The sequence below is a fragment of the Penaeus vannamei genome, chromosome 4, assembly GCF_042767895.1.
Source record: "Penaeus vannamei isolate JL-2024 chromosome 4, ASM4276789v1, whole genome shotgun sequence".
Lineage (NCBI taxonomy): Eukaryota > Metazoa > Arthropoda > Malacostraca > Decapoda > Penaeidae > Penaeus > Penaeus vannamei.
Window position 1 is genome coordinate 35317000 of NC_091552.1, and position 11701 is coordinate 35328700.

The 11701-nt window shown below is 42.8% G+C and overlaps 2 protein-coding genes across 3 annotated transcripts in view; one reads left to right on the forward strand and one right to left on the reverse strand.

The window, feature by feature from the left end:
- Window positions 1–264: 264 nt before the first annotated feature.
- LOC138860722 (uncharacterized) lies at window positions 265–1823 on the forward strand. Its single transcript, XM_070118861.1, has 2 exons — window positions 265–637; window positions 755–1823. Exons 1-2 carry the CDS (start codon window positions 395–397, stop codon window positions 1037–1039), a joined length of 528 nt encoding a protein of 175 aa, XP_069974962.1. The 5' UTR covers window positions 265–394; the 3' UTR covers window positions 1040–1823.
- A 6962-nt stretch (window positions 1824–8785) lies between these two features.
- Window positions 8786–11701, reverse strand: part of LOC113812397 (carboxylic ester hydrolase) — a 10956-nt gene continuing 8040 nt past the window's right edge. For both annotated transcript variants that reach the window (XM_070120940.1, XM_027364268.2), the window contains exons 7-13: window positions 11629–11701; window positions 11066–11216; window positions 10481–10659; window positions 10100–10256; window positions 9881–10007; window positions 9431–9548; window positions 8786–9076 (exon numbers count right to left, since the gene is read on the reverse strand). The exon at window positions 11629–11701 is cut by the window's right edge and continues 118 nt beyond it. In XM_070120940.1, the coding sequence (XP_069977041.1) occupies window positions 8897–9076; window positions 9431–9548; window positions 9881–10007; window positions 10100–10256; window positions 10481–10659; window positions 11066–11216; window positions 11629–11701 (985 nt within the window). In that variant the 3' untranslated portion in view covers window positions 8786–8896. The remainder of the gene's footprint in view (window positions 9077–9430; window positions 9549–9880; window positions 10008–10099; window positions 10257–10480; window positions 10660–11065; window positions 11217–11628) is intronic.

Consider the following 11701-nt stretch of genomic DNA (forward strand, 5'->3'; position numbering starts at 1 on the left):
AGTTTTGATTTTAAAGTGTATTGTCTAGATAAACAACGCAAAGATGGCATTTGATAGCACGTAAAATGGCATGCGGAAAGTGTGGATAGTAAGTATGCAGATGTTTCGGAAATAAGGTTCAATATCCAGTGTAAAGGTACGGTTGATTGGTCTTACTTGCATTCTCACCTGTGCAGTCAGGGAAAGGCCTTTGACCTGCATCAAGTCTTCGCAGAGGTGTATATAAGATCGATCTCTCAGGAGCCGACACCAGACTCCCTCTCATTCGTCAGGAACACACACAGGCATATCTGGTGTAGGCCCTGAACGACCGTGTCTCCTCCTTGATAACATTTTGTTGATATTACATCTAATTTGTGTTTTGACTTTCTAATTGTTGGCCTCTGCGACCATCATGAATTCTCGCGTGTTTGTTGCCCTTCTCCTGTGCGGCCTCTGGGCCTCCTCCGAGGCTCTCGTCCTCCTGGGACCCGCCGCCGCCATCGGAACTGCCGCCGTCACAACTGCCGCCGCTTCTGCTGCGGCAGCCTTGGGCATAGGCGCCTTGGCAGTGCTGAAGGGAGTTCTCTTCTCAAAGCATCTGAAGCGCCGTTTCAGGAGGGACGTCGGTTCCACGGAAGAAGACGTTGCAGCCGAGGTGAGCGAGTCGCAGATGAATTATTTTGTTTTATGCTTTATGAAGGATATACTCATCATTTGAAAGTTGGGAGACGATGCAGTTGTGTTTACAAAATCTAATTTTCTGTTACACCAGATTGCTGTGGCCCAGAAGATGGACTCTGCTGGTTGCGTGGCCAAGCTCTTGTGCGAAATCGAGGCCATGTCTGCTGACCAGCTCACGCCAGCCATGTCCACCTTCAAGACCGCCTTCGAGGACAACCAAACCCTCAAGGGATCCCGAGGCGTCTACGACCTGGCCATCACCTTCGGCTCCAAGTTCGCCAAGAAAGACGCCAAGGCCTGCGGCGTCCTCTTCGAGAATTGCGTCCTCTCCAGGGATGAACTCTCCGCCATGTTGGACTACTCTTTCTCATGCTAGTGACAGGCATCAGTATCTCTAATAATCAACTTTATACACATTACATTGTCTTTATCAGATGAAAGTTTCTGAATGGAGTTTCCTGCACATCAAGTGTAGAACTTGCTGAAACAACACTTTCATCCACTTTCATCTCATCATACGTTTTATGTGAAATGAAATAGATCTCAGTTATATGTGTTTCCTTCTCCCTTTTATATTCATTACATATGTGGCAGTAAGTTGCAGAAATAAAGATGCGCTGTGTATTCAGAAGACACACATACATACACAGACATGTACACACACCTGCATGTACTTTTGCTTGTAGTGGCAAAAGAAAATGGGAAAAACATCATCCGAGCGAATCATGTCATATAATGATTAGGAATGTCACCGTCAATACTGAAATATTATGTTGAAAATAGCTACAAATCATTACTGTGAAGCTAAATTCCATAACCGTAGACCTCAAAATACAGCACTTTATCTTGAAATACAAGGTCTCTCTTTCAACATTCCATAGCTCTGTTCTGTCGCGTGTTCATTTCCATTTTTATCTCTATTCATGTACATTTCTCTTTGTCTTTGTAGCCGAGATCACCGTGTTTAATAATGCCGTTAATAAAGGTGACTGACATATTGCTCGATACTTCTGGTGCCGGAATGATTCTTAGAGTTGAAATTAGCAGACAAAGAATTAATGATTTTGAGAACAAAAAGTCAGCTTTATAATAGTGATCTGTTAATACTGTTATCGCTGTTTGATATTACTACACTTGACAGCAGTATTAGCATTATCTAGAGAACGGGCAAATATTGATTGAGGTTTTGCAGGTGGTGGTGGTAGGGAGGGGGGGGGGGGTCTGGGAAGGTTTTTCCTGCCATGTGCTGGCGTTGTGTAATGAATTCAACTCCCCTCCCCGCAACATAAAAAAGAAAGAATATGTATATTTATATACGCACATGGGTACAGGTATACACACAGACACATATGTGTATGTATATATATGTATATATATGTATATATATGTATGTATACACATATATGTATATATACATATATATATATAAAATACATGTATACATATGAATATACATACATATATGGATGTGTGTGTGTGTACACACACACACATATATATACATATGTACATATATATATATATATATATATATATATATATATATATATATATATATATATATATATATATATATAGAAAAGGTATGAATGAGACTGGATATCTTCACAATACAAGAGATGTATTTGACCGGTTTCGATTATGTCTTCATCAGAAATACATACATAAGAGAAAAAACATAGCATATATATACTACATGGGAGCTGGTAAATCACCTGACGACTGTGACCTCGCACTCGTTATGCGCATAATTGCAGCTGCGACCTTGGATACTTTAAACCTGCCTGATGCGGTATTCATATTCTTTTCTGTCGCGATGTATGCAGCTTCCATGACCTTCCTTTTCTGTTTATTCAATCCTTCATGGATTACTTCGGCTTCCTTCCAGTTCGGTAGATGTCCAGCTTCATCTACATGAACTACCATGGCATTGGAAGTCCTGTGGTGACGGACGTCGGCTCGATGTTCGATGATCCTGGTGTTGAAGCCTCGTCCTGTTTCACCAAAATAGGCCTTATCGCAACCGCTGCAGGGTATGCGATATACTGCACTGTTGGGGTTGCTTTTCAACTGCTTCTTGTCTCGTATCATATCGTGTATCTTTTCCCCGGATGTGCTGGCGATTTTTACTGTTTTTCCAAAGTATTTGCTGATCGCCTGGGAAACGTTACATGGAGGCAGTATGAGGAAGTCAGAGGATGTCACTGGGGTTGATCTTGCAAGTATGTTCTCCGCTTTCTTTCTGAGGTTTAGCAGGAGACCTTTTGGGTACTTATGTTGCATGAAAGAATTAATTACATATGTAACCTCAGTCTCAAGAAACTCAGGGCTGCAGATCCTCAGTGCCCGGAGAAAGAAGCCAATTACAACCCCAGATTTTGTTTTGCTGCTGTGGGCGGAGTAATAATGGATATAATCGTCTTTATTCGTAGGCTTTCTATATACAGAGAAACGTAGGCCGTCATCATCCCGATGAATCAGAGTGTCCAGGAAAGGTAACTTCTGATCCACTTCCTCCTCCACGGTGAACTGGATTTTCTCGTGGACGGAGTTTAGTCGCGTCAGCATACGGTGTAAACACGACCTTCTGGGGACGATGACGAGGACATCATCTACGTAGCGCAGCCACGTCGAATGTCTGCCGATTATATCCTTGTAGTGGTCCCTTTCTAATGTCTCCATGAAGAGGCAGGCCAGGACCGCGCTCAGAGGGGAGCCCATGGCAAGACCGCTGATTTGCTGGTACTCTTCCCCTGCGAACTCGAAGAATCCGAAGTCCACACACAACTTCACGAGGCTTATGAAGTGGTGCTTAGGCAGCGGAAGTTCGTCATCTGCCATGGAACCTGTTACCCTCTCGACTGCCCGGATTGCTCCATCTGTGGGTACATTCGTAAAAAGGGATTTAACATCAAAACTAGCCATCTTCTTATTTTTATAAACAAAACTCTGAAGACGTCTGATGAGGTCCCCAGAGTTCTTGAGGTGGGAATCACTGATGACTCCCATGGCGGCGGAGAGGGGTTTCGCCAAACACTTCGCCAGGCGATGGGGAGCGCTGCCAATGCCAGAAGTGATGGGTCTCATCGGTACACCTGGCTTGTGCACCTTCGGGAGACCTCTCATGGACGGGTTGCGGGGGGCCTCCTCCAGCAGGTGAAGCAAGCCTTTCCCCTTAGCCGACCGCAGGAGTAGATCCCTCGCCTTCTTCTTGAATCTGGCAGCTTCCATCATTCCATCGCCCTTCGTCACTTTCCTGTAAACAGAAGCATCGGAAAGTAAAATGTTCATTTTGTGTATATAATCAGTCCTGTCCATAACAACAATACCCCCACCTTTGTCAGCCTGGGTGATGATGATGGTCTCGTCGTCGCGGAGGCCCTTCAACGCGGTGACATATCTGCGAGGGATCGCCGGGGGTCGCGAAGACGAATCGGCCATACAGCAAGCAGTAATCCCTTGGATGAACCCTTTGTCGATGTCAGTATCGGTCCAGCGGTGGTTCGAGACAACATAGTCAATCAAGTCTTTGCTGTCCTTCCCGGTGCTGAACTTGAGTCCAAGGGAGAGAGCTTCCTTTTCGGTGCGGGTGAGACGTTTGGAGGACATGTTTCTAATAAGATCACTTCGTCCAGCTTTCGACCATCTACTCGTGCTACATATGCGGTGTAATTTCTCCTTATGTTTGGCTCGTTGAACTTGATCTTCCTGTTGTAGTTGGAGGACCAGCCCATGGGGTAGGTGTTCGCCCTCGAGCTCGTTCCGGAGTTCGTAGAGTCGATGTTGCAGGGTCCTAATGGCCTCCACAAGGAAGGCCCGAGCACTATCAGGGAACGGATGCTCGCCGGATTTTAACTGGCTCGGAGCTGAAGGTGGCAATACTTGCTCAGCCAAGCAGTCCATCAGGAAACAACGTCGATTCTTGACACTCTGGATCTTGCGTCTTGTAAAGAAATCCCGGGGAGGGGCAGACCACTCGCCACTCATACCGTGAGAAGGATGAAACGTATCCATGTTGACAAATGTTGACAAATACCTTTTCTACATTTGTCAACATGGATACGTTTCATCCTTCTCACGGTATGAGTGGCGAGTGGTCTGCCCCTCCCCGGGATTTCTTTACAAGACGCAAGATCCAGAGTGTCAAGAATCGACGTTGTTTCCTGATGGACTGCTTGGCTGAGCAAGTATTGCCACCTTCAGCTCCGAGCCAGTTAAAATCCGGCGAGCATCCGTTCCCTGATAGTGCTCGGGCCTTCCTTGTGGAGGCCATTAGGACCCTGCAACATCGACTCTACGAACTCCGGAACGAGCTCGAGGGCGAACACCTACCCCATGGGCTGGTCCTCCAACTACAACAGGAAGATCAAGATCAACGAGCCAAACATAAGGAGAAATTACACCGCATATGTAGCACGAGTAGATGGTCGAAAGCTGGACGAAGTGATCTTATTAGAAACATGTCCTCCAAACGTCTCACCCGCACCGAAAAGGAAGCTCTCTCCCTTGGACTCAAGTTCAGCACCGGGAAGGACAGCAAAGACTTGATTGACTATGTTGTCTCGAACCACCGCTGGACCGATACTGACATCGACAAAGGGTTCATCCAAGGGATTACTGCTTGCTGTATGGCCGATTCGTCTTCGCGACCCCCGGCGATCCCTCGCAGATATGTCACCGCGTTGAAGGGCCTCCGCGACGACGAGACCATCATCATCACCCAGGCTGACAAAGGTGGGGGTATTGTTGTTATGGACAGGACTGATTATATACACAAAATGAACATTTTACTTTCCGATGCTTCTGTTTACAGGAAAGTGACGAAGGGCGATGGAATGATGGAAGCTGCCAGATTCAAGAAGAAGGCGAGGGATCTACTCCTGCGGTCGGCTAAGGGGAAAGGCTTGCTTCACCTGCTGGAGGAGGCCCCCCGCAACCCGTCCATGAGAGGTCTCCCGAAGGTGCACAAGCCAGGTGTACCGATGAGACCCATCACTTCTGGCATTGGCAGCGCTCCCCATCGCCTGGCGAAGTGTTTGGCGAAACCCCTCTCCGCCGCCATGGGAGTCATCAGTGATTCCCACCTCAAGAACTCTGGGGACCTCATCAGACGTCTTCAGAGTTTTGTTTATAAAAATAAGAAGATGGCTAGTTTTGATGTTAAATCCCTTTTTACGAATGTACCCACAGATGGAGCAATCCGGGCAGTCGAGAGGGTAACAGGTTCCATGGCAGATGACGAACTTCCGCTGCCTAAGCACCACTTCATAAGCCTCGTGAAGTTGTGTGTGGACTTCGGATTCTTCGAGTTCGCAGGGGAAGAGTACCAGCAAATCAGCGGTCTTGCCATGGGCTCCCCTCTGAGCGCGGTCCTGGCCTGCCTCTTCATGGAGACATTAGAAAGGGACCACTACAAGGATATAATCGGCAGACATTCGACGTGGCTGCGCTACGTAGATGATGTCCTCGTCATCGTCCCCAGAAGGTCGTGTTTACACCGTATGCTGACGCGACTAAACTCCGTCCACGAGAAAATCCAGTTCACCGTGGAGGAGGAAGTGGATCAGAAGTTACCTTTCCTGGACACTCTGATTCATCGGGATGATGACGGCCTACGTTTCTCTGTATATAGAAAGCCTACGAATAAAGACGATTATATCCATTATTACTCCGCCCACAGCAGCAAAACAAAATCTGGGGTTGTAATTGGCTTCTTTCTCCGGGCACTGAGGATCTGCAGCCCTGAGTTTCTTGAGACTGAGGTTACATATGTAATTAATTCTTTCATGCAACATAAGTACCCAAAAGGTCTCCTGCTAAACCTCAGAAAGAAAGCGGAGAACATACTTGCAAGATCAACCCCAGTGACATCCTCTGACTTCCTCATACTGCCTCCATGTAACGTTTCCCAGGCGATCAGCAAATACTTTGGAAAAACAGTAAAAATCGCCAGCACATCCGGGGAAAAGATACACGATATGATACGAGACAAGAAGCAGTTGAAAAGCAACCCCAACAGTGCAGTATATCGCATACCCTGCAGCGGTTGCGATAAGGCCTATTTTGGTGAAACAGGACGAGGCTTCAACACCAGGATCATCGAACATCGAGCCGACGTCCGTCACCACAGGACTTCCAATGCCATGGTAGTTCATGTAGATGAAGCTGGACATCTACCGAACTGGAAGGAAGCCGAAGTAATCCATGAAGGATTGAATAAACAGAAAAGGAAGGTCATGGAAGCTGCATACATCGCGACAGAAAAGAATATGAATACCGCATCAGGCAGGTTTAAAGTATCCAAGGTCGCAGCTGCAATTATGCGCATAACGAGTGCGAGGTCACAGTCGTCAGGTGATTTACCAGCTCCCATGTAGTATATATATGCTATGTTTTTTCTCTTATGTATGTATTTCTGATGAAGACATAATCGAAACCGGTCAAATACATCTCTTGTATTGTGAAGATATCCAGTCTCATTCATACCTTTTCTACATTTGTCAACATGGATACGTTTCATATATATATATATATATATATATATATATATATATATATATATATATATATATATGTATGTATGTGAGTGTGAGTAAATATATATATATATATATATATATATATATATATATATATATATATATTAATATATATATACGTATACATATATGGATATGTATATATAAATACATATGAATATATACATACATGTATAATGTATATGTGAATAATTAGGTTCTTATTATTTGGATTGGTTTAGCCAGTGGGCCCCCATAGTGGGCCCCCTTGGCCATGTCCCCGATGGCCACGTCACGAACCATTCCTTTGCCACCGAACGAAACCGAATCCTGAAACCCCCACAACCATTCACTGTGCGAACTACGGCCACTCGCACAATACATCGCTTAAATATTCTTTTAGCGACCTTATTAATGGGTTATTAGAACTTACTCCTTCACAGTATACATACATACATATATTTGTAAAAACATTAATATATATACATACATATAAACATGCATATATAAATATATATATACATATATATATATACATATATATATATATATATATATATATATATATATATATATATATATATATAAATCAGTATATACATACACAAACACATACAGATATATATATACATATATGGATATATATATATATATATATATATATATATCATATGTACAAATACATATATGTACATATATATATATACATATGTATGTATGTATGTATGTATGTATATATATATACATACATGTAGATGTGTGTGTGTGTGTGAGTTTGGATATGCGATACATGTATTGGCATCAGTATCGCTTTAGCCATTTTCAAAGTGTCTCAGTATCGGTATCGCCTTAGACGATTCTGTTTATCAATGCCCATCAATCTGTGTCTTTGTGTATGTGTGTGTGTGTGTGTGTGTGTGAGAGAGAGAGAGAGAGAGAGAGAGAGAGAGAGAGAGAGAGAGAGAGAGAGAGAGAGAGAGAGAGAGAGAGAGAGAGAGAGAGAGAGAGAGAGAGAGACTTCAATAACCACACTAAAATCCTTCACTCTTTTCTAAAAGAATGAAACAGATATTACAATACAGTTACATGATAACAGCACAGTACGAGAGCTTGTACAATTATGTGATCTCCCAAACTTCTGAATGCTTTGGAGTATTCTGAGTTTAAACAATAATACATGAAGTATCATTCATTTGAAATTTGAAACACGTGTATATGTAAATGTAATGTATATATAATTTCACGTTTCACCCTTCATTTGCACTGATGCTATGGAATGTACGAAGGCAACAGCAGGTGAATGCTCTAGAGCAATGTTGTCCAAACAATTTCGTCTATTGAGTGTGTTAGTGTGTGTGAGTGTAAGCGTGAGTGGGAGTGAGTGTGAGACTGAGTGTGAATGTGAGGGTGAGTGAATGCGAGTGAGTGTATGAGTGAGGTATATACTTGATTTTTATCGTTTTTATTAACACGACTTTAATAATGACGATAAGCACTCACCTACAAACCTCAGAGCTTTTGAAAAGTGCCTCTTGTCCTTATCTGGATCTCGATAATCACGATAAGAACATCATCGACAAGAAAGTAAATGATACGGAAAAAGAAACAATCTCACTCATATATTTGTTCTAGAAAATCATTTAAATTCACTAACATTAAACTAACAAACAAGTGTTAATTCAAGGAACTTAATCCAGGAATAAAATGCGATCGTTTCAGAGCTCATCTCGAACCCGATGCTTCGTTGGCTTCTTGGGTGTCTCGCTCCCCGGCTCGACTCGCGGCTGAGCTCCCTGATTGGTCAGTTCCACCCAATAGCGTCCGAGTTCGGTGATCTTCTCGGGGTCCAGGATGACGTTCTCCAGCAACGGAAGAGTCGCCCAAAAGTCTAAGACCTGCAAGGGAGTTCCGGTGAGCAAATTGGCGTAAACGGGAAACAAACGTGTGTTTACCATTGATGAAAATAACACGCAAATATCATACATACCTATAAATAACTATGCCTGCATATACGCACATATAGATAATGATTGGTGGATCATTAAATAGATATATAGATAGTAGATAGATAGATAGTAAACAGATAGATTGACAAATAGATAGATAAAGATAGAAGAGACATGGATAGGGGAAGAGACAGAGATATGGAGACTGACAGATAGAAGGATAGACAGCAGAAACGTCTATACATAAATCCAAATTCCAAGCACAAAATCCAATTCAACCTGACCACAACGACTCCTCTTTACCTCCTGACGGCTTTCCTCCTCCATAACAGGATTAGTATTGAGGTTCAAGTGACGGTGACTTGTCTCCTGGGTTATGGGGTCCCACGTGAATCCCAAGCTGTCATCAGGCGTCGGGTTCCTGGGGGATGATGCTGCTTATGTTTCTCTGTTTCAATTTTCTTTATTTTCGCCATTCTATATATATACTTTTTATGTGCGTGATAAATGCAATGTTTGATGTACGCTAAGCAAGGTTTCTGTCTAGTTTTTGTTACGGTATATCTAGTATTTTCAAGGCTAAACTATAAATAGTTATCTTTCTTATCTTTAGTACGTGACAGTCACTAGTGCTTACATCTTCAGAAGGGGATACTACTCACATTTTCTATTCGCACATGCCAGCAGCTAATTGTACCAAAGTCCTTATATCTAGCAAAATACTCTCTGGCAATTAAGATTTAAAACCCTTACCCAGTGGTGGCGAAGTTGACCCACAGCTTCACCATAAGGTTTCTCATCTTAAGGTCCTCGGGAGAAGGGGAGGTAGGAGACAGCCATCCGGGGAAGTGGTACGCCATGTCGTGTCCGTGACCCACCCCTGAGAACCACAGATAGAAATATCGCATTTAAGAGAAATGGAATTACTGTTACTGATTCTGATTGGTTCACTTGAATGCAAAGTTTACTTACAGGGTTTATCGTTGAGTAGCGACGGGGTTATTGCCAGCACGCTAAAGTCCCCATGATGTGTGAATTTGTATGTATAGACATTGGTCGAAGCGTTGTTGCGAACGAGGTACTCAGTCGTGATGTCGTGTGGCAGAACGAAGTGGCGATCACCCAGCATCTGCGAACAATATAAGCACTTCAAAGATTGCCGTTTCTCACATTTTATACTCACGTCTAATGATTCTAGGTAATGATTCCGACCATATACATATAAAATATAAACAAAATAACAGGTTTCCTTTCCTCACATCTTATGCTTCCTGAGCGTCTAGTGATTCCTTAACCGATATAAGCCACTGAGTATATACTTCTACAATTTCCCAAGACGTACACACAACTCACCTCGTTAACTGCATCTGCATGAGAGAGGGTGAGATGCGTTGCGCCTGCATAGTGTCGGAAGATCTTCTCACTGGTGGCGCTCAGGTCGACGTCCCCCTCTCGGAACTCGAGTATGATGGGTCCTTTGACGGCGAAGTTCTTGCTGAAGTCCTCCAGGATCTCCTCATCCTTGTAGATACCTTCGGGGGAGTTTTGTTTATCATTTGTCTATCGGAAAAGCTTAAACGTGGACAAACAAGAACGTAAAGGTCTGTAGAGGATTGGGTACTTCAAAGATTTGAGATATAAGCACCGGGCGCTGGTAGCTTGATTTCTTCCTTAGCTGTACATTAACATAAGCGAAGCGAAGGAATATTTCGACACAGGAACAAAATTTGGTAAAACGAATTAATTCAATCTATTGCCGTGAAAAATAACACAATAAATCCTTCCTTCCCTTATTCACTATCATCTATCCGTTCATGAGATTCTTGCTTCACATAGAACCCTCCTTTTCCTAATAAATCATAAACCATATGATGTCCCTCCGTCGCCATACATCACTAAGCTTCCGAAGCTCGAATCTGAAGCTAAATTGGCGATTACCTGAAGAGAAGAGACTTCCCTCGTGCGACGTCACCCCCGAGATGACATCGACGTGTTGGTGACGCCCTTCTTTCACCAGTCTATAAGGGTTATCCGGGATGAAGTCTTTGTCCACGCGCGGTCCAAAGATAATGGGGTTGATGTGAAACGCCTGAAAAGTTAGTTTGATTATATATTAATAACAAGTAATAATTACCTTTAAGTAAGTATTAATAAGCAAAGATTCATTGTGTATTACTGGTTAACAATAATAAAGAAAATAGTAAGTGTAAAATGACGATGTAATGAATCGTCAGTGAAGAAATATATGATAATGATAATGATGACAATGGTAATTATAATGAAAATGGTGGTAAAAATAATAATGAAAACTATGTTGTAGATGATAAAAATAATGCTAATAACAATACCATTAGTGGCTATTAGTACAATGATAATCATTAAACTATAAATAATAATAGTTATGAACGGCAATAATAATATCAATAATAACAACAGTGATAATATTTAATATTGTTTTACTGCTTTAACAATGAAAATGAAACTGAATAAGAAGCCCTCACCATGAGTTTCCACACGACGGTGACCAAAACATCAGTGTCGGCCTCCTGCAAGCACTCCAGAAGCAGCTGACTG

Bases quoted from the DNA above. Each gene is read 5' to 3' on its own strand.
- LOC138860722 (XM_070118861.1), top strand. From the start codon at position 395: ATGAATTCTCGCGTGTTTGTTGCCCTTCTCCTGTGCGGCCTCTGGGCC. The intron at 638-754 runs GTGAGCGAGTCG...CTGTTACACCAG, and splicing joins AAGAAGACGTTGCAGCCGAG to ATTGCTGTGGCCCAGAAGAT.